We start from the raw sequence: 19,807 nt of genomic DNA, 5'->3' as shown, positions 1-19,807 counted from the left end.
CATCTCTATATTCTACATCCTGGAGGCACTTCCTCTACAGAAAAAGCACTGTGTAGCAGAAAACTCCAACCACCCCCCCACAACCAACACCGTGCATCGGGGCCCCATAGCAATTTCATGGTCTTCTTTGGTGCTATAATTGATCATGGAAGAAAACAGATCAATAAAATGCATTTGAGATGGAGTTCAGATGTACAGATATAGCCATACCAGGGTCTCCAGCCTGGTGTTTTTTTTAAATACAGTAACCCAGAATATTATGGGCAACTCAAAACTTTTACAGACATTTCACTATGAAAAATGTAGGATATCTATAATTATTGTCTATATTCTATTTTCTAGTCTGATGCTGTATGGCTACATGGAATCAGATTTTTCTTAGTTTTCATCTGTTAAGCTGACCATACACTGCTTGGATTTTGGTTGATTGCTGCTGAATAGACCAAAATGTGAGCTGTGGGTGGCCCTGTCAACCAACCCCTTCACTGTACTTTGATTTGTGGCAAAAGAGCTGGTCCAAAATTCTCAAACTGTTCATGTATTCAGCAGTCACCAGAACAGAAGTTGTTGAATACAATAGCCAGCCACTGACTTTCCTCTATTCAAGCTTACTATGTATGGGAAAATAGACCGATTTCTATCATTTCACCCAATGGGACTGAATGAAAGAATGTAAGCATGTGCACCAGCTTTAGATACTGTAAGCCAAATTTAGCAATAACTGTGTATGAGAATTACCATCATTGAATATTACTGAAATGCATTGTCAGGCAAGTTGTAATTTTTAAGATCTTTCTCTTTTTTTTTAGTTTTTGTTAGTATAAAAATATGTTTGTCCCATGCATGTTTGAAGTCAGTCAAAAGTAAGATTCAAACATCCTTTGAACAAACATGATTCTGTACTCTGATAAAAAAAAAGGTGTTTTGGCAGGAAATGTGCAGGTTTTTCAGAGACTAGAGCATGTACAGTGCATGTGTTTGATATGCTGCCATTTTTTGCAAAAAAAACCATCAAAAGTTTTCTAGAATACAGCACCGCTTATACTTGCTCATCTCAATGGCCACTGGCAACTTTTTGTTTTTAGTTGCCCATTCACACCTGAGCGCCCTGCGGCGACTTATCACCTGAAAAAATGCATGAGCTTTTTTGGGGAAGAATGGTGCATTTTTTGTACATCTGAAAATGCAAGACACAACATTTTTTGCTTTTTTTTGTACCTAACAGCCTGTCTCCTTCTTGCAACCTCAGTCCTGTGAACACAGTGGAGTATTCGGGATGGAGGATAGTTTCTGTGCTGCATTTGGTGATTTTTATCCACCTGGGAAGGGCCCACAAGAACTTCTATAACACCAGTGATGGCCATTACAAGATATGTGGCAAGTGGCAGGGGGCCTGGGAAGGAATTGGCATTGGCACCATTGAGTTTAAAGGGAATCTTCATGTTAAGTATTGTTGCACTTCAGGAAATGCTCAACACAGCAGTGCAAACAAGGCTTGGACAGATGAGGCAACAGTTTTTAGAGAGACTATTATTATTATATTATTATACAGGATTTATATAGCGCTAACAGTTTGCTCCGCGCTTTACATTATAATGGGAGACAAAACAGCAACAATACAGTTCAATACAAGAGGGAAAGGAGGGCCCTGCTCCTTGGAGCTTACAATCTAGGAGGGAGGGGCTAGTGGTACAAAAGGTAGTAACTGTGGGGGATGGACTGGTTGGAAGAGTAGAAGATTCCATTATTAGCTGAGGGCAGGATAGGCTTTCCTGAAGTGATAGGTTTACAGAGATCGCCTAAAAGTGAGCAGAGTAGGCGATAGTCTTGATAAATTGGGGTAGAGAGTTTTAGAGGATGGGGGAAGCTCTGGAAAAGTCCTGGAGATGAGCATAGGAGGAAGAGACAAGGGAGCTAGAGAGCAGGAGGTCTTGCGAGGAGCGGAGAGTACGGTATAGGTGATATTTGGAGACAAGATTGGTGATGTAATTTGGGGCAGAGTTATAAATGGCTTTGTATGTTATTGTTAATGTTTTGAATTTTATCCGTTGGACAATGGGAAGCCAGTGGAGGGATTGGCAGAGAGGGGTGGCAGATACAGAACGGTTAGTAAGGTGGATAAGTCTGGCAGCAGCATTCATGATAGACTGAAGAGGGGATAGCGTGCGATGAGGTCGGCCAATGAGGAGGGCGTTGCAATAGTCAAGGCGAGATATAACAAGGGAGTGAATAAGTTGCTTAGTGGTTTCCGAGGTTAGGAACGGACGTATCTTGGAGATGTTGCGGAGGTGAAGTCTACAAGATTTGGACAGTGATTGGATTTGGGGGTGAAAGGACAGATGGGAGTCTAGGATTACACCTAGTATCCTGGCATGAGGGGAGGGAATGATAATTGTGTTCTTGATGGAGAAGTCTGGGGAGGGGGCATGGGCTGGGGGGAATACTAAGAGCTCAGTTTTGGAAAGATTGAGTTTGAGGAAGTAGAGTGACATCCATGCCGATATGGATAGTAGGTTAGTAATGCGAGAGGAGACTGAAGGGGTGAGGTTAGAGCATGTACCTGTGTTTCATGTGCTGTCATTTGTTTGCAAAAAAACATCAAAAGTTTTCCATAATAAAACACAATTTATACAGTACTTGCTCATCTTAATGGCCACTTGCACTTTTGTTTTTAGTTTTTGAGTAGGAAAATGTTAGGACCTTTGTTGGGTTTTGATAGCTGTCTGTGCTCTCGGTTTGTAGATTTCCTTTCACTTCCAGTCAAGTCTGACTAGGGTTGCACCAATCTTCCCAAATTATTGAGATGAGAAAGAGAGACACCTTTTGGCACAAAGTATGGAGGCAAAGGATTTGCAACTGCCACACCTTCAGTTATGCAAATCATGAAGAAATAAAAGGACAGACATGATTGGTTGAGCCCACCGCTACTTTCCCTGACTTTTTACAACAAAAAATGCTATCATTTAGAGATTGTATGTAAGGCCCATTTCACTGTAGCAGAATCTTTCCTCTAATTCTGGCTGAGAATGCGGATGATAGCTCCGTGTCTGCTCTGAATATGCAACGTGGGCAAAGCCCACTGTCCTCTATGGGGTGAATGTAAGTGAACTGTTTGTCCATTTACATCCGACTGTCATCTGATCCAATCTGCTAGATGGATGGGGAACAGGCCCTCGTCTGTCTGATTTTTATCAGATAGGATTGGGTGCAGGGCCCTCCATAGAGGGCAATGGATGGTCCAGTTGGGTCCGCCTGAAAAACAGATAGGTGGACCTGATCAGTCCACCCGTGTGAAAGGGGTCTAAAGGTTAATGCCTCTTATAGGTAATTATAACAATATTTTCTTTACAGGGTTAGATAGAATAGCTTTAGAATGAAGGTGGGAGTAGGTTTAGCATTAGTTAGGTAATCACTGGAATTCCACTTTAACTGTCAGAAGTTACAGCTAACAGCTCAGCCTGGGACCAGACCAGAGTGGCTTCAGTATAGGTAAGTATAGTGATCTTTTCTTTACATGGTTCGATAGAACAGCTTTAGAATGGGGATGGGAGAAGGTTTTGCGTTAGTTAGGTAATGATTGGAATTCTGCTTTAAAGTGTATCTATGGTCAAAATGTAAAATTATACATTTATTTTCACATTGCAATTATTTCTAGCCTACTCCTTTAGACTGAACAGTCTTGAAGTTGTTAAATTTACTTTGTGAGGATCGCCACAAATTTCCTTCTTTGAATTCTGTGATACATTTACGTATATTCATGAAAGGAGATTTTTCAAGTAAGCTTCTATTGGATTTTCAGATTTAATTGTTGTTTGTATTGTTATTACAGTGCTGATGTTATAAAAAGAAATTGTTTGCTGTGACTATAGATTTTCTTTAATAATACATTTTTTTATACCTGGCTTCACAATTAACCAAAAACTAAGGAGGAATGATGTGAGAGATATGGTTCCTAAACACAGACAGTCCATGTAACATGTAGGCAGCACAGTGGCTAAATGGTTAGCACTTCCACCTGGTAGTACCTGGGTCGTTGGTTTGAATCCCAACCACGGCACCTCCTGCCTGGAGTTTGCATGTTCTCCCTGTGCCTGCATGGGTTTCCTCCGGTTTCCTCGCACATTCCGAAGATATGCTGGTAGGTTAATTGGCTCCTGTCTAAATTGGTCCTAGTATGTGTATGTATGGATGTGAGTTAGGGACCTTAGATTGTACGCCTCTTGAGGGTTAGGGACTGATGTGAATGTGCAATATATGTAAAGCGCTGCCTAAACTGATGGTGCTATATAAGTACCTGTAATCAATAAATGAGTTAGAAGCTATGGATGCACTTTTAAGTCCCCAAAGTCTAGTGGTGTTTAGTTTAACTATTTAAGCTCTTTCACCATACTACATGTCACAGAGTCACAATATTGTCAGGATGCACCAAGATTCCTGATCGGCAGCTTGCTCAGCATTACAGTGCTGCCCTGAGAGTCACCGTTCTTTGCTCAGAGTGGGCTTGAGAACTGAGCGATCAGTGTGGAACAGCTGCAGCATCTGACTGAAGCTGCAGCCATATAGGTAAGTACAGTGAAGGAAATAAGTATTTGATCCCCTGCTGATTTTGAATGTTTGTCCACTTACAAAGAAATGATCAGTCTAAAAATCGAATGGTAGGTGTATTGTAACACCGAGAGACAGAATAGCAACAAAAAAAATTCAAAAGAAAATCTCTTCTGAGATGTGTGCAAACCTGGTGGCCAACTACAGGAAATGTCTGACCTCTGTGATTGCCAACAAAGGATTTCCCACCAAGTACTAAGTCATGTTTTGTGAAGGGGATCAAATACTTATTTCCCTCATGAACATGCAAATCAGTGCATAATTTGTTAGACATGCATTTCTTTTAAATTTTTTGGTACTATTCTGTCTCTCTCTCTGTGTTACAATACACCTACCATTCAATTTTTAGACTGATTATTTCTTTGTGAGTGGGCAAACATTCAAAATCAGCAGGGGTTCAAATAATTATTTCCTTCACTGTATGTGTGTTTGTTTTTTTTGTAATGGTTCCCAAATTCCCCCTTTAACAGCTGAAGTATCTGACTGAAACTGCAGCCATATAGGTAAGTATGCATGTTTGTGTTTTCATTGTTTCCCAAAATTTTCCCTTAATGCAAATTAGGTATAAATTACGTGTAATAGGTTATCTAGCGAGCACTACCTTAAAAACTGTTAATGATATGACAGAAAAGCAGCTGGAACACCAAAAAAAGGTAACCAATACACCTTCCAGAAAAATATAGACAGTATATAGGTGCAGCGCTATGAATAATATAGACATGTAAGCCCTGCACCCTATGAATACGTGCTTAGCACGAAACGCGTCAGAGGGCTACAGCTTCTGGACATCTAGCCACCGCTGGTGGCCATCCTGAATTTTTGGTCAGTATCTGTCTTTTCTTATCTGATTTACATCAATAAAGTTCCTTAAACAGTATCACACTATGTGATGTCCCTTATTGGGCTCTCTCTGGGAGCGCAATCCTCTGCAGTGCCTGCTGTAAAGGTGACTTGATGATGCTGTGAATGAATAAGGAAAAGTTGAACCCCAGGATCCTGTCCTATGACCAGATAGTTGGTAGTGAATGCAGCTTGTTCGGAATATAGAAGGACCTTCACGTGCCAGATAAGACGGATGATTTTCCTAAGGCGGATTTAATACGCACTTCTGGTGAGTGCGCATTCTATTTCATTATCTATCACCTCTGGATCACGTATTCCCACTACAAATTGGGATTCTACAGGATCTTCTTATCACATCGTTTTATTTGGACGTTATACCATATATCTTGTATTACTTTAATCACCACGCTATTGCACGCTGATTATTGTCATTGGTTTATTACATGTCTATATTATTCATAGCGCTGCACCTATGTACTGTCTATAGGTATAAATTATGTTATTTGATGTTTGGATGCTGCCTTACCGTGTTCTTGAATTAACAGACAAGTGCAGGAATTCAGGTCGAATTACGTCTTTGTGGTTAAGTATTCTTATGTGTATTACACAGATCTCAACAAAGCCTGCCAAACAGAGGACCCCACCAAGGCTTAAGATGGGATTAAAAAGAATTGCACAGATCAGCCTAATTTGGGTTGCCATATCACTAACTGCATTGAGCAGATGTAAGTATATTTAACATAAATGTCAGGTCAAAATAAAAAAATAAACAAACATATACAGTACATCTCTGCAATACATGCACATTTCCCCGTGTCTGACCCCTTAGAAGACCATGCAAATAAAGCAAAATATCTATGATCTTCAGAAATATATTCCAATTTCCTCTTGTGAACTTATAATACAAGCCTTTTTCTGGACTCAAATTGTAAGGAATGGTGTCAGCCCTACCCAGTTGTCTGTTGGCAGATTATTGAATCCCGCCCTCTCTTTTCATCCCCACAAGGAAGGCTCCTTTCACACTAGTGGCATCGTTTACCCATGGTGGATCGTGGGAAAGTGGTAAAACTCCTATTAGTTTACTTTTTCTTCTTTTGGAGACCTGGCAGGAAGAGAAAATCTCTATAATAGACAAGGGCGACAGTTCATCTTTCAACAGGACAACGACCCTAAGCACACAGCCCACATAAGAAAGGAGTGGCTATGGGCCAACTCTGTGAATGTCCTGGAGTGGCCCAGCCAGAGCCCAGACTTGAACCCGATTGAACATCTCTGGAGAGATCTGAAAATGGCTGTGCACGAACACTCCCCATCCAACCTGATGCTTGAGAGGTATTGCAAAGAAGAATGGGAGAAATTGCCCAAAACTAGGTGTGCCAAGCTTGTAGCATCATACTCAAAATGACTTGAGGATGTAATTGGTGCTAAAGGGGCTTCAACAAAGTATTGAGCAAAGGCTGTGAATACTTATGTACATGTGTTTTTTTTTTTCATTTTTTAATTTTTAATAAATTGCAAAGATTTCAAAATGAACTTCTTTCACATTGTCATTATGGGGTATTGTTTGTAAAATGTTGAGGAAAAAAATTAAATTAATCCATTTTAGAATAAGGCTGTAACATAACAAAATGTGGCAAAAGTTAAGCGCTATGAATACTTTCTGGATGCTCTGTACTTGCACTGTGCATGAGACAGAAGGAGGTAGTGGAGAAATGTGCTACTACACTCAAGAAATGTGCTACTACACTCAATGCAAATAACCATAACATTCATTTTATGTTCTCAACTCTACAAAGACCCCTTTTTGAATTTAGCCACTAGTATTTAAACACAATGCCTATGCAATGCCAAATTTACATAGGAGAGTATACAGTATATATGTAAAATTCCATTGAAAGGTGTCCTATTGCTGAAAATGTGATAACTGTTCAGTCATTCATCCGAACGTTGCAGCCACTGGGATGTCTGACCTGTTCTAAGCAGAAACAAGGTGGATATTTAAAGAGCTGCAGATCCTATTCAGCCAGCAGAATGTGTTCACAGGTATTATGCTCCACAGACCTACAGATAGCAAGAACAAGGGAAAGCCTTGACCATGGGTGCCATCCCATTAACAACAATACCAAGGAGTACCTTAGGTATGAAAGTTTGACAGGAACTGAAGCCTCATTATTCTGTATTGCTATAACTATGTGACCCCCAATTGGATTAGCACTGTCCCTTTTACCAGACAGGCATTGCCGATGGTCAAAAGTGTGTTAAAAGCTCACTGGGAGTACCCCTCTTTCATTTTTGTATGCACCAACTCATCATCCACTTTGTGGATGCCAACCTGTAACCTAAACACTATTAACAACACAACGTGGGGTTCAATATGCAAAGCAAAAAAGAAGTGCAGTATAAACTATAAAGCATAATAAAACAATTTCCATATTCACTTACCCCATTAATAGTTACAGTTATAGTGTTGTCATAAAACCACCTCCAAGTATTGTTGACCCTGCCTCCATTGTAGTTGCTTCCACACTCAACAGGACCTTGGTTTCCAGATAACCAGGGATACACCTCACCTTTTTTGCAGATATGAGCTTTCCCCCTTGCCAGGCAAGAGTTAAAATGAAGCTGATCTAAAAGAGTGGAGATTTGCCATGTTATAGGGAACATTCCGAATTGTGCCTTAGCAGTACCCTGAAAAAATAACTAATTGTCTAGAATTACTCCAGAAAAGTAGCAGCATTCTTCCCTTTATGTGAGGGTGCCTAAGCACTCCTGTGCCTAATGCCTCATTTGCTGTGTGAAACCTATGGCACTGCTGCCTCTCACTGCTATTATTAGGAGTGAGATTTGGTGATGTACCTACTGTACTGCTCACTGTTATACTTCCTGGAGGCTCTGACATGAGGAAGCAAAGGGTTGTCACTAACAAGATGGCCACCTCTACACAGATACACCATGCATAATAAGGCATCAAAGCCTGTAATGGGGAAAAGAACATCTGTAGGGAGACCACAGGCAATATTGATGACTAGTTGACATGTACCTGTTTGGAGAGAACAAGATAACAAGGGTAGCCGCTGATGCAGTTCCCTTCTAAGAACCCCTGGAATTTGAGACAGGGTCTGCAGATGTGAAAGAAAGGTACGAGTGTTAGGAAGAACCTTGTAGACTAAACCTTGAGAGCTCTGAAATCAAATGAGCAGGGTCAGCTGGTAGCACACCGTGGAAACAGCAGGTTCAGTTAAAAGTGGAGTTGGATCACAAGCCTGTTCCAGTAACAGCTGACAAGGCATCAAATCGTAGGCATGATCAGAGTCAGAAACAAGCAGAGGTTTGCAAAGTGCAAGGCATGTGGTACAAAGGCAATCAGCAGAATCTTGGTCAAAAGTGTAGGCCGAGGTTGGCAATGGAGATGGACAGCAAACACAGCCAGACAAGAGTAATCCAAAAGCAGGTCAGGTGGAAGCCAAGTCAATAACAGGGCCAATATGCATATTGGGGTCAGGAGCACAGGAGCATAGACTGAAAGACCATTCAACAATGATCCAGTGCAGAACTTGGGTTCTTACATGCATCTCAGGCAGTGTGAGGTTCTCAAGGCTCAGGAAGATTTTTCTACCTATTGGTAAATCCCCCTGCAAGTGTATACTAATCTTTCACAATTTTATGTACAGTGCGTGCCCTTGCTGTCAGGTGGGCATTGCAGTGAATGAACACATAAGGATAGCCAGACATCCCACACTTTCTTCTTTTTGGGATATAACTGTAGCACCCCTCTAATTAGCCAGGGCAAGCAAGCTAGGTTTTTCAGTTAGAAGCTGAATAGCACCCTGGTATGAGTCAGCCTGGGATGAGTCAGCCAGGTTACTCTGGGTCAGGGCTGAGGGCTCTGCAGGTCAGTTTCCTGATATCTCCCTCTGATCTAGAAGCTTGAGAAGTTTCTAGAACTGATTGGGTTGGGGCGAGGAGGTGGTGATCTGCATACTCAAGGAATTTTGACCAAGCCCCAAGGAGGAAGCTTGCATTGGGGTTAGAACAGCCCTTAAGTATGAGAGAGCCTGATGGTCAATGTTGGGTGGAGAATGATGTTACAAGGGTGGAGTGTGGAGCCTGGGAGGGGGTCCAGAGAGGAGCCTACCTGCAGGCAGGAGCTGGAAGGGATGATCCCTCAGCCTCAACTGTCCCCTGAGAGAGGACAGCCTGGGAAGCAGGGAGGAGCCAGCCCAGCATAAGGCCTGAAGGCCACCATTGACCCATAAGCTTGCAGGAGAGGACTGAAGGAGTAATCCCACACCCCCTGGGCTAGATAAAGAGAGAGAGGGGAGTGAGGTGGCCAACCCAAATAGATCCTCATCTGGAGTGTCAGTTTCTGGGTCACCTTGCCCAGGGATTCCCTCAGTCAGCTGAGTGAAGAAGAGATTTCATCTGGGTCTGAGGTGGTACACCAGGAGAGCTGGAGAGACTAAGAAGAGAATCTTGGTCTGTGGACTTGTACATAATTGCTAAGGAGTTGTCCTCAATTTGTAGTTTCCTTGGGCATCCCATACACCCCTCAACCCTATCCAAATTCAATACCCCTTATTAAAACCAAAAAAAACAAGCTTAAGGACTATTTACAGTCTCCAGTGTACAAGGTCTGAAGAAAATGTGCGTTGCCTGGCTGTGCAGGATTATAGGGGGACCAAAAACTCAGCAACTGCTAAGGGGGTAGTGCTACATAATGTTTCTATTTGTGGTCCAACTCAGGCCCCTTGCAGAGCCAACTTAAAATTTTACTCTTGCCTCATGACAGATGTTGCTTGAGTTTAAGGATGTTCCTTCAACCTGTAGATGTCTGGAAGTGGAAGGTATTTGAAAAAATTGATAACATAAAGTCTTTCTTTCATTTCAGCTCAGACCATTCCAACCATTAAAAATTTAGGCTGCTTCAATGATTTTAAAGAGAAAATGTTTTGTTTTTGGGAAATTGTTGGTTCAAGCAGCAATTGCAGTGAAGATTTTACCTTAACATATGTAAACTTTCAAAAAACGTAAGTTCATATTGAAGCTCTTCTTTTACATATAAGAAAAAATGAATTATAATCACAGATATACATTTCTATAAACATATTTGAATACAAAATTGTTAAATAAGCAATTTAAAAGGGCTTGTTCACACATGTGGTCAAGGAGGGCAGTAAAAACAGGTGGTTGAGCCCCGGTTTAAAATCCCCTCATCCACCCATCTAAAGAAGGGATGCAGCTGCTCAGATCTGTACACATGCCGCAGCACAAATTATACCACGTCACATTTGGCGGGCGATATACTGTGGGGAGTAAGCTGTGTGTGCTTAAGCACAGATCTCACTGGTAGTGGGGATACTAAGGAATGTGCTGTACATGCTGCGGTACCAATTTCACAGGTGGAATGGACACTAGAGAGTGAGCTGCACATATTGGGGTGAAGGTTTAACTGGTGGTGTGGATATTGGAGAGTAAGCTGTGTGTGCTAGCGTGCAGATCTCTTTGGCAGTGTGGATATTAGTAAGTTGCCAACCATCAGTATTTTTACTGGCAGCCAGTAAAAGGCACTTGTCATCTGCCAGTAAATGCCTGTAACAGGAAAAGTTTGCCAGTTCAAAATATGACTGTGACGCTCGGCTCGGAACTGTACATGTTCAGTTCTGGTCTGTTGCTAGCCGAGACCAACTGAGCGCCTGCTACAATGCGGTGCCAGCAGGGGGAAGGCAATGCCGAGCATGGTGCAAGGGAGCCGTGGGGGAGTTGCTGAAGCCACATGTGCAGGACTTGAGCAGGGCAAGCCGGGAACGGGGCTGTTAGTGCCCTTTGGACTGGAGTGGACTAGAGGGACCACCTGGCGTGGAGAGAGACTGTTACTGTGACTCAGGAGGGAACATGTCATATCTGAGAGGTGTCATCATCATCTGTGCTGCTGCACACTGCTGTCAGTGTGCAGCAGCACAGTCAATTTCATGTGTGTGTGTGCCTGCCTATTCTAATTTATTGCCCTCCTTAGTCCTGTCCCTGAGCTACTATATTGAAACTAAAATAAGAAATATGTTTTTTACCTTAATATCTACCTTAAATCACATTGCTAATTGCATAATGTACTTGTTTGTAGCCTAAATACTGAAATTTGCACTTAAAACTGTAATTTTTTACTTTTAGAAATGCCAGTAAAAACTTGGCTGTGCTATTAAAATTTGGGTGTTGTGTCAGTAAATTTCAACCATGTAGATTGGCAACACTGATACTAGTGTAGCGCAGACCCAGGACTGGTCTGGCTATTTGGCCCCAGGTTCTATTCCCTGATAGGCACATGACAGCCAGGCACACAATAGTTCACAGTCACTCAAGTCAGTCTTTTTGGAGTTTATTTGCTGATTAAATCTTGGATGGAGTAAGGGTGAGCCTTAGGATATGCCAAAAATGTCTAACTAGTGTAACAACCTCCTAGTTAGCTAGGGGGAGCTAGAGTCCTGATTGTTAGAGAGAAGGGCTGAGTAGCAGCCTAGGTGTAATAGTCAGGAGGTCAAATTATGGTCAGAACTGAGAGGCTCTGCAGGCCAGCCCCTCTAGAATTTTCCCCTGCTCTAGAGCTTTGGAAGAAGGTCTAGAAGCAGTGGGTGGATCTGAGGAGTGGCTGGCTTGTACACTTGAGGGATCCTGGTCAGTCTCCAACAGGAGGCTTGGCAAGGGGCCAGGACAACCCTTAAAAGTAAGTGAGCCTGCTCAGCAGCAAGAGAGTTCGGGTGGAAGACAGAGAGGAAGATTTTAGACTGAAGGCAGAAGCCTGGGAGAGGGCCCAGATTGAGAGAGGGTCTCACCTAAAGGCAGTGGAGCTGGGAAGGTGGAAAACTTGAGACTTTACCGGTCCCCTGAGAGAGGACCACCCATGTGGTAGGTAAGGATCAGCCCAACTAGAAGGCCTGGTAGCAGCCACCAACCCACCATCCGCATGGGAGAAGGACTGAATGAGTAGACCTGCACCCTCTGGGCTAAATATGGGAAGGAGCACTCTGGTGGGAAACCAGATTTGCCACCTACTGAACTGTCTAATCTTTTAAAGGGACAGGCACCGGATCCCCTGCTCAGGGATACCTCCAGCTGGGTAGAGGAAGAGGAGTTTATCTGGGGTCTGGGGTGGTACATTAGAAGACGCTGGCTAACTCTCAAGCAGAGACTGATTTGCAGTGGAGGCTTGTAAATAGTTCCAGGAAGTTGTCCTCAGTTTATCGGTTCCATTGTGAATCCTGTACACCCCTAACCCTATCCTCATTCAAATCCCTTAATAAAAATAACAAAACAAAGCTCGAGGACTGATCTCTGACTGAGCACAGATCTCTCTGGGAAGTAAGCAATGCATGTGTAGAAACCAGATACTAGGCAGAAAAGAACGTGGGTGGTGAGGATGTCATCTGTAATGTGGAGCATGCTCCTAACAAGTGGAAAAATAATCCAGTTAAAAAACAATAGTTACAGGACATTAAAATAAAAAAAACTTTGATTAACTCTTCTACTAAAGTAAGTTGTGGAATACATTTATTTAATTTTAGCCACAAAAACTTCTTCATTTTGGATTTATGTCTTTTCAGCAAAGAAACATGCCCTGACCTGCAAAATGAGCAGCTGGATGGTTCTGCAGTGCCTAATAAATGTATATGCAATATTGCTCGGCCTTTTTTTATATCTGGTGAATTCTATGAAATAGAAGTGAAATCACATGGACAACCAGTGGGCAATACAAAAATTGACATTAACTCCACAGGTAAGTAAGAACTGTTGGGGCTCTGGGTGGAGTCCAGAAAGATAATAAAAACATTTATACAAAAGCTGCATACTCTGACAGATATAATCATCGTACAATCTTTTATGTCACCAAATATATCAACATCATGTCGTACATGCAGTTTTTAACTTATAAGATTCTCAAAATTGCATAACAAAGGAAATCACTTGTTCATGTTATTGGAGAAGCACTAGTAGACTGATTATATATGGGTGTACCTAAAAGGCAACTCCATCCAAAACTGTTATATCACCATAGCAGTGCACACAGGGTGTGCCAGCACAGAATCCTCCTGCTGCCGCTGATCTACTGACACAAATGTCTGCCCTACTGACCCATCCACTGCAATACTAACACCATTCACAACCCTTCTGACTCCATCCACTGCTCTTCTGACACCATCCACAACCCTTCTCACTCTGTCCACTGCCCTACTGACACCATCCACAACCCTACTGGCACCACCCATTGCCCTACTGACACTGTCCGCAGCTCTACTGACACCATCCACAAGCCTACTGACTCAATCCACTGCCATACTGACACCGTTTACTGCTGTACTGGCACTGTCCATGTTTTAATACATTTTTAAAAATGTGTTTATATTTATTTATGAGTATATATATATATATATATATATATATATATATATATACACACTCTTATAAATAAATATATATATATACACAATGCCTTAAAAAAGTATTCATACCCCTTATAATTTTCAACATTTTGTCACGTTATAACCGAAAATGTAAATGTATTTTATTGGGATTCTATGTGATAGACCAATACACAGTGGCACATAATTGTGAAGTGGAAGGAAAATGATAAATGGTTTTCAAAAGTTTTTACAAATAAATATCTGGAAAGTGTGGCATACATTTGTATTCAGCCCCTCTTAGTCAATACTTTGTAGAACTAACTTTCACTGCAAATACATCTGCAAGTCGGGGATGTCTCTACCAGCTTTGCACATCTAGAGAGTGATATTTTTGCCCATCCTTCTTTGCAAAATAGCTCAAGCTCTGTCAGATTGAATGGAGAGCAGTTCTGACCAGCAATTTTCAAGTCTTGCCACAGATTCTTAATTGGATTTAGGTCTGGACTTTGACTGGGCTATTCTAACACAAGAATTTGCTTTGATCTAAACCATTCCATTGTAGCTCTGGCTGTATGTTTAGGGTTGTTGTCCTGCTGGAAAGTGAACCTCCACCCCAGTCTTTTGCAGCATCCCCACAACATGATGCTGCCACCACCATGGTTCACGGTGGGAATGGTGTGTTCAGGGTGATACGCAGTGTTAGTTTTTCACCACACATAGCATTTTACTTTAAGGCCAAAAAGTTCAATTTTGGTCTCACCTGACCAGAGCACCTTCTTTCACATGTTTGCTGTGTCCCCAACATGGCTTCTCACAACCTGCAAACAGGACTTCTTATGGCTTTCTTTCAACAATGGCTTTCTTCTTGCCACTCTTCCATAAAGGGCAGATTTGTGGAGTGCACGACTAATAGTTGTCCTGTGGACAGATTCCCCCACCAAAGCTGTGGATCTCTACAGCTCCTCCAGAGTTACCATGGGCCTCATGGCTGCTTCTCTTACAGGTGGACTCTATTTACTAATTGGGTGACTTCTGAAGGCAATTGATTCCACTAGATTTTCATTATTGGTATCAGAGTAAAGGGGGCTGAATACAAATGTACATTACACTTTTCAGATATTTATTTGTAAAAAATGTTGAAAACTATTTATCATTTTCCTTACGCTTCACAATTATGTGCCACATTGTGTTGGCCTATCACATAAAATCCCAATAAAATACATTTACATTTTTGGTTGTAACATGACAAAATGTGGAAAATTTCAAGGGGTATGAATACTTTTTCAAGGCACTGTATATACACATACACACGCATGTGCGTTTGAACTTTGGGGTACACATTCTAAAGCAATAGGCTGTGCACATCTACGTATATCACCCTTGTTAGCCAGTACTGGGAAGTCATGTAGATACCGTATATAGATTCTCCTAGAGATATAACAAATAAATTTCCTTCAGCTGGCCATAACCCTGCAAATTGAAAATATCCTTTAAGGTGGAGTTTACCTTAAAAGTGACAGTCCACCTCAAAAAATGTTATCACATTTGCGGTCTTATATTAATAAATGCTTAAAGGGTAAAAGGTCTTTAGGCAGCCTCATGAAGTCCTTGGCTGCCTTGCAAACAGTATATAAGTGTTGTAAACCTCAGACATAAAATATGGACAAAGAATATCCCTGTATAGTGTGTACTTGTCTCAATCCGGAGCATTAAGTGCCATTTCTCTCTGCTGCTTCGTTTCTCTGCCATTAGTATGAGTCACTTCTGATGAGTTTTCCTGACACCAAGAGAAAAACAGTGACAGGGGAGGACATGGTCTTCCATTGATGGCTCTGTTCCTGTGTGCTGTATAAAGGGTGTGTGTCTCTTCCCTCCAATCAGCTATCAGAGCTTTCTTCATTGATGCAACTTCAGCTCCCCACCCCGTTTTTCAGAGCTGAAAGATCCGATGTAACTTCTGCACTTTAAATGGATGTAGGGTAAAGATGGCTGTAGATAGACAGGTACAACTTATGTAGGAGGATTTGTTTTATCTCTGTGTATCACCTGAGGCCAGTCACTTCACTGGGTATATGTGAGGGTTTACAACCACTTTAAGGGCCAGACCCTTCTGATACCCTGCGTCTATTTTGTGTGACCTGCTTGTCTTCAGAAGCTACACAAGTAGACAGGGTCTACCTTGGCCTGGACATTTTTTCTAGAAGGCAGCCCCAGGTGGACCCCACCATTTATCCACAACCTTTTGACTTTGCTGGGTGCATGTAAAAGGGGCAGAAAGGAGTGGCTGCTAGTACTGCATGCCATGCAGTGCAACAGACCTGCTTCTAAGTAAATATTACATAACTACAGTATACTGTTTTTCAAGCCAACCAAAGATTCATTGAGGGCTGTTTCTTCATTTGTACAGTTGCACTTTAACCTCCCTAACGGTATTCCCGAGTGTAGCTCGGGGTAAAATGTCAGTACCAAAAGCGGTAACCCCGAGCTACACTCGGGCTTACCATGCGGCGCTGCATAGGGAGTCCCTGCAGCACTTACCTTGTCCTTTGCTCCCACGATGTGTCCCCTGCAGCGTCCCCGGCCATCTCCTCCGGCTGATGCCGGCATCCGGCTCCTGTGTTCCGGTCCCTCTGACGTCGGGACGTACGGGTGCCACCGGCGGCGGGAAATTTGAAAATTTAAAAAAAATGTAATTTTTTTCAAAACGATTTTACATAGTAAAACATTGCTGTTTCAACCCATTTCACATACATTTTGTCCCTAGTGCTCTGTCCTGTCCCCTGTCTGCATTTTGAATGTTCTTTCTGAATGGAAACTTAGAAAAGTCCATGGCGTCCAAAAAGCGTCCCTTTAGGTCAAAATCGGGTTTAGATCAGCTAGAGAACAGCGATAGTAAATCAGAACCACTTGCAGAATTGAGTGATAATGATTCGTGGGGAAATTCGTCATCAGACACTGAAAACAATTTCGCGACTTTGCTCAGCGATGTGCGAACTTGGTGCTATATTTCAAATTTCAGTGTTTTTGGTTTGATTATATTATTGAATTAAATGTATTATTATAATATTATTATTTTTTATGATTATTTATTAAATTATAATTTATGATTTCGTGTTTCAAATTTTATCATACCCGGGATGTTTACTAGACTCTTGTTCGGACAGATTTCAGTGAGTTATTCCTAAATATTACAGCCTACAATAAAAAAACTACATATTTCCATGCAAAATAATGGTACTGCTTTCAGCACCAAAAATCTGAAATTATCATACTGCTAGGGAGGTTAAAGAAAACTGTATTGAAAGAACAATGAATGCTGCCATTGTTAACCTCTTCTAAAAACTCCAAATGTTTTCATCTTTTCTGTGCAGGATCACTTTAACCACAAACTGACCATACTTGAAAAACAACTGCAATACTGCTAATCTTATCTTTGTGCTGTATCTACTTCCTCTGTAACTTGTTTCTGTGGAAACAATAGTATTTATTGTATGTTTTGCACAGTTAAACCAAGGGCTCCATCAAATGTCCAAGTTGAATTTCAAGAGGAAGTGAACGGTCTAGTGCAATGGAATATCGGTTATGAGGGCAACTTTATCAAAACCAAGCTGTCCTTTCATGTACAGATCCTCTTCAAGCATGGCAGAGAAGTGGTAAAATTATATTTTTTTTGTTTTCTTGTGCACATTGCAATCACATAGAACTGACCACAGAAGTTGAACTGCCTTTTCTTTTTTTTTTTTTTGGCTCCGCCGTCTTCTTTAATGTGATCCTGCCACCAGACTATTTATTTCAACAAAAACTTTCCATAAGATAATATGTACTTTTAACATATTTTAGACATGTCATTTACCTGTAAAAGCCTCACTTGTGTAAACATCCAAATGGTCTGCTGCTGGGTGCCACCATTTCTGATGTGATATCAGCAGCCCCCGCAGTTCCAGAGCTGGTCTAGATCTAGAGCAGGGGTCTCCAAACTTTTCAAATAAAGGGCTGGTTCACTGTCCTTCAAACTTTAGGAGGGCCGGACTATGACTAGTGAGGGTAGAGAATGTCCTAGACCCAGCATCAGTGAACATAAACATGTGGTACTATTCCTCCCATTAATACCCATCATTGGTATTCATGGGAGGAATAATGCCCCATCATTGGTAACATTGTAAGAAATAGTGTCCCTCTGTTGGTGTCAGTGGGAGGAATAGTACCTCATTTCATTGGGAGGAATAGTGCCCCAAGGGCCGGATAAAGACTAGCAAAGGGTCACATCCGGCCCTTGGGCCGCAGTTTGGAGACCCCTGATCTGGAGTATGGAAGTAGCTTCTGCTTTTACTTTTAGACAACAACATGGATGAGCACTAAAATTGTTTCATTTTATGTTTTATGACCTTGTGTAGCACCCTCCTAGATAGGTGCTAGGTTTAGATAGATAGATTTAGTGTGTGTTTTGATAGGTAAATTTAGGTGTCACACTGTAGACAATGTGCTTGCAATTGCTGTGTTCTGCTAGGTAGGTCTGCTCAGTGTGTTCAACTACTGCCAGCCTGATAGCACCCTCTGCATTCAGAAAGCTTGAGAAGCTTCTGGATTATAGGGTATAGGTTATGCAGATGGCAACATGAATGTTAATACAACCCTGGCCTATCCTAAAGAGAAAAGCTTTGAAGGCATGTTGTGTAACTGTATTTTGTGAGCACACTGGGCTCTGGGTCTTTCCTGTATAGGATTGTTCCAGCCTGGGGAGGGCACACTGTCTTCCCAGGAAATGCTGCTGGATCTACTGCTGTACACCTCAGGTGGGTGACCTGAGGGCTTGAATGCCAGGACCCAGGTTTTGCTAAAGCTAACTGAAGGGTTGTCTACTGAAGATCTGGTCTGGTATCACAGGGGAAGGCAACCTGCTGTTCTTGGGCCTTGTGAGTACAGACACCTCTGAAAAGCTCATAGAGACTGTGTGCTGCTTATCCCCTTCTGGTGCTATGGAGTCAGCTGCAGGTCTAGCTAAGGGGGACACTGGCTGGCGTTCCGAAGCTTTGTCCACTTAATCTCCTACCTAAAGGGACTGTGCTCTAGTTGCTACTACTACTACTACTGCCTTAAAGCTGAAGTCTACTGCTTGTTTCAAGCACAGACTTTGTAATAGTTTAACTGAAAGAATACATCAAGTCCTCAACTATACATAGTTTCTGTTTTTGGAATATCCCACCTAATCCCTCACCCCTATCCAACTTTTTCAAAAATAAAAAACAACAAAAACAACACCCCTAGACTGCTTATTGGAGAACCGTGTGAATGAGCCTATGTGCCTGGCTGCAGGGCAAAACTTTTGGGAAAGACCTGAACAGTACTCCTGCAGCTGATACGGAGTAGCCCTACACTTGTATAATAATAAAAGTAATTATTTTTATTATTTAAAGCTGAACTCCAAGGAAAGAAAAAAATCATCCCTTGCACTGGGGATACCCTGGCAATGCAAAGGTTAAATGCTTGTTTAGGTCTAGAGGACATGAAAAAGCACTTTTACTTACCTGTTACTCTGCTCCCTCAGATTATCTCTGCACTTCTTGATCGGTCCCCACAGGCTTTTTCCCCTTATGTTTCTGCAGTTATAGGCCCTCAGACATCATCAATAGAATGCAGAGTCCATAGCCTTGCACTGAAAAAGACGACACCAAGGAACAGTCCCTCACTGGAGGGTTGGGTAGAAGAGGAGAGAGCTGGCTGCTGGGGTAGTAGCAGGGGTGGACTGACAACTCATGGGGCCCCCGGGCAATAGGGGATCATGGGGCCCCTGTGTCCTTGCCCAAACTCAAAAAAGCCTATGAAAAAGGTACCAGTGGCATCTCATGGGGCCCCCTACTGACCCTGGGCCCTCGGGCAGTGCCCGAGTTTCCAAATGGTCAGTCCGCCCCTGGGTAGTAGAGATCTTGGTAAATAAAACTGATTTTTCAAGCCCCTAGACCTAAATGAAT

General features: G+C 42.1%; 1 protein-coding gene across 2 annotated transcripts in view; it reads left to right on the top strand.

The window, feature by feature from the left end:
- Positions 1-19,807, top strand: part of LOC149473037 (uncharacterized) — a 51,265-nt gene that overhangs the window by 11,564 nt on the left and 19,894 nt on the right. For both annotated transcript variants that reach the window (XM_089682237.1, XM_089682228.1), the window contains exons 2-5: positions 6,059-6,173; positions 10,337-10,475; positions 13,041-13,213; positions 17,343-17,491. In XM_089682237.1, the coding sequence (XP_089538363.1) occupies positions 6,104-6,173; positions 10,337-10,475; positions 13,041-13,213; positions 17,343-17,491 (531 nt within the window). In that variant the 5' untranslated portion in view covers positions 6,059-6,103. The remainder of the gene's footprint in view (positions 1-6,058; positions 6,174-10,336; positions 10,476-13,040; positions 13,214-17,342; positions 17,492-19,807) is intronic.

Source organism: Staurois parvus, unplaced genomic scaffold (assembly GCF_062004578.1).
Source record: "Staurois parvus isolate SC_StPar_1 unplaced genomic scaffold, SC_StPar_1.0 ptg000018l, whole genome shotgun sequence".
Lineage (NCBI taxonomy): Eukaryota > Metazoa > Chordata > Amphibia > Anura > Ranidae > Staurois > Staurois parvus.
This window is presented reverse-complemented; position numbering and strand designations above follow the sequence as displayed.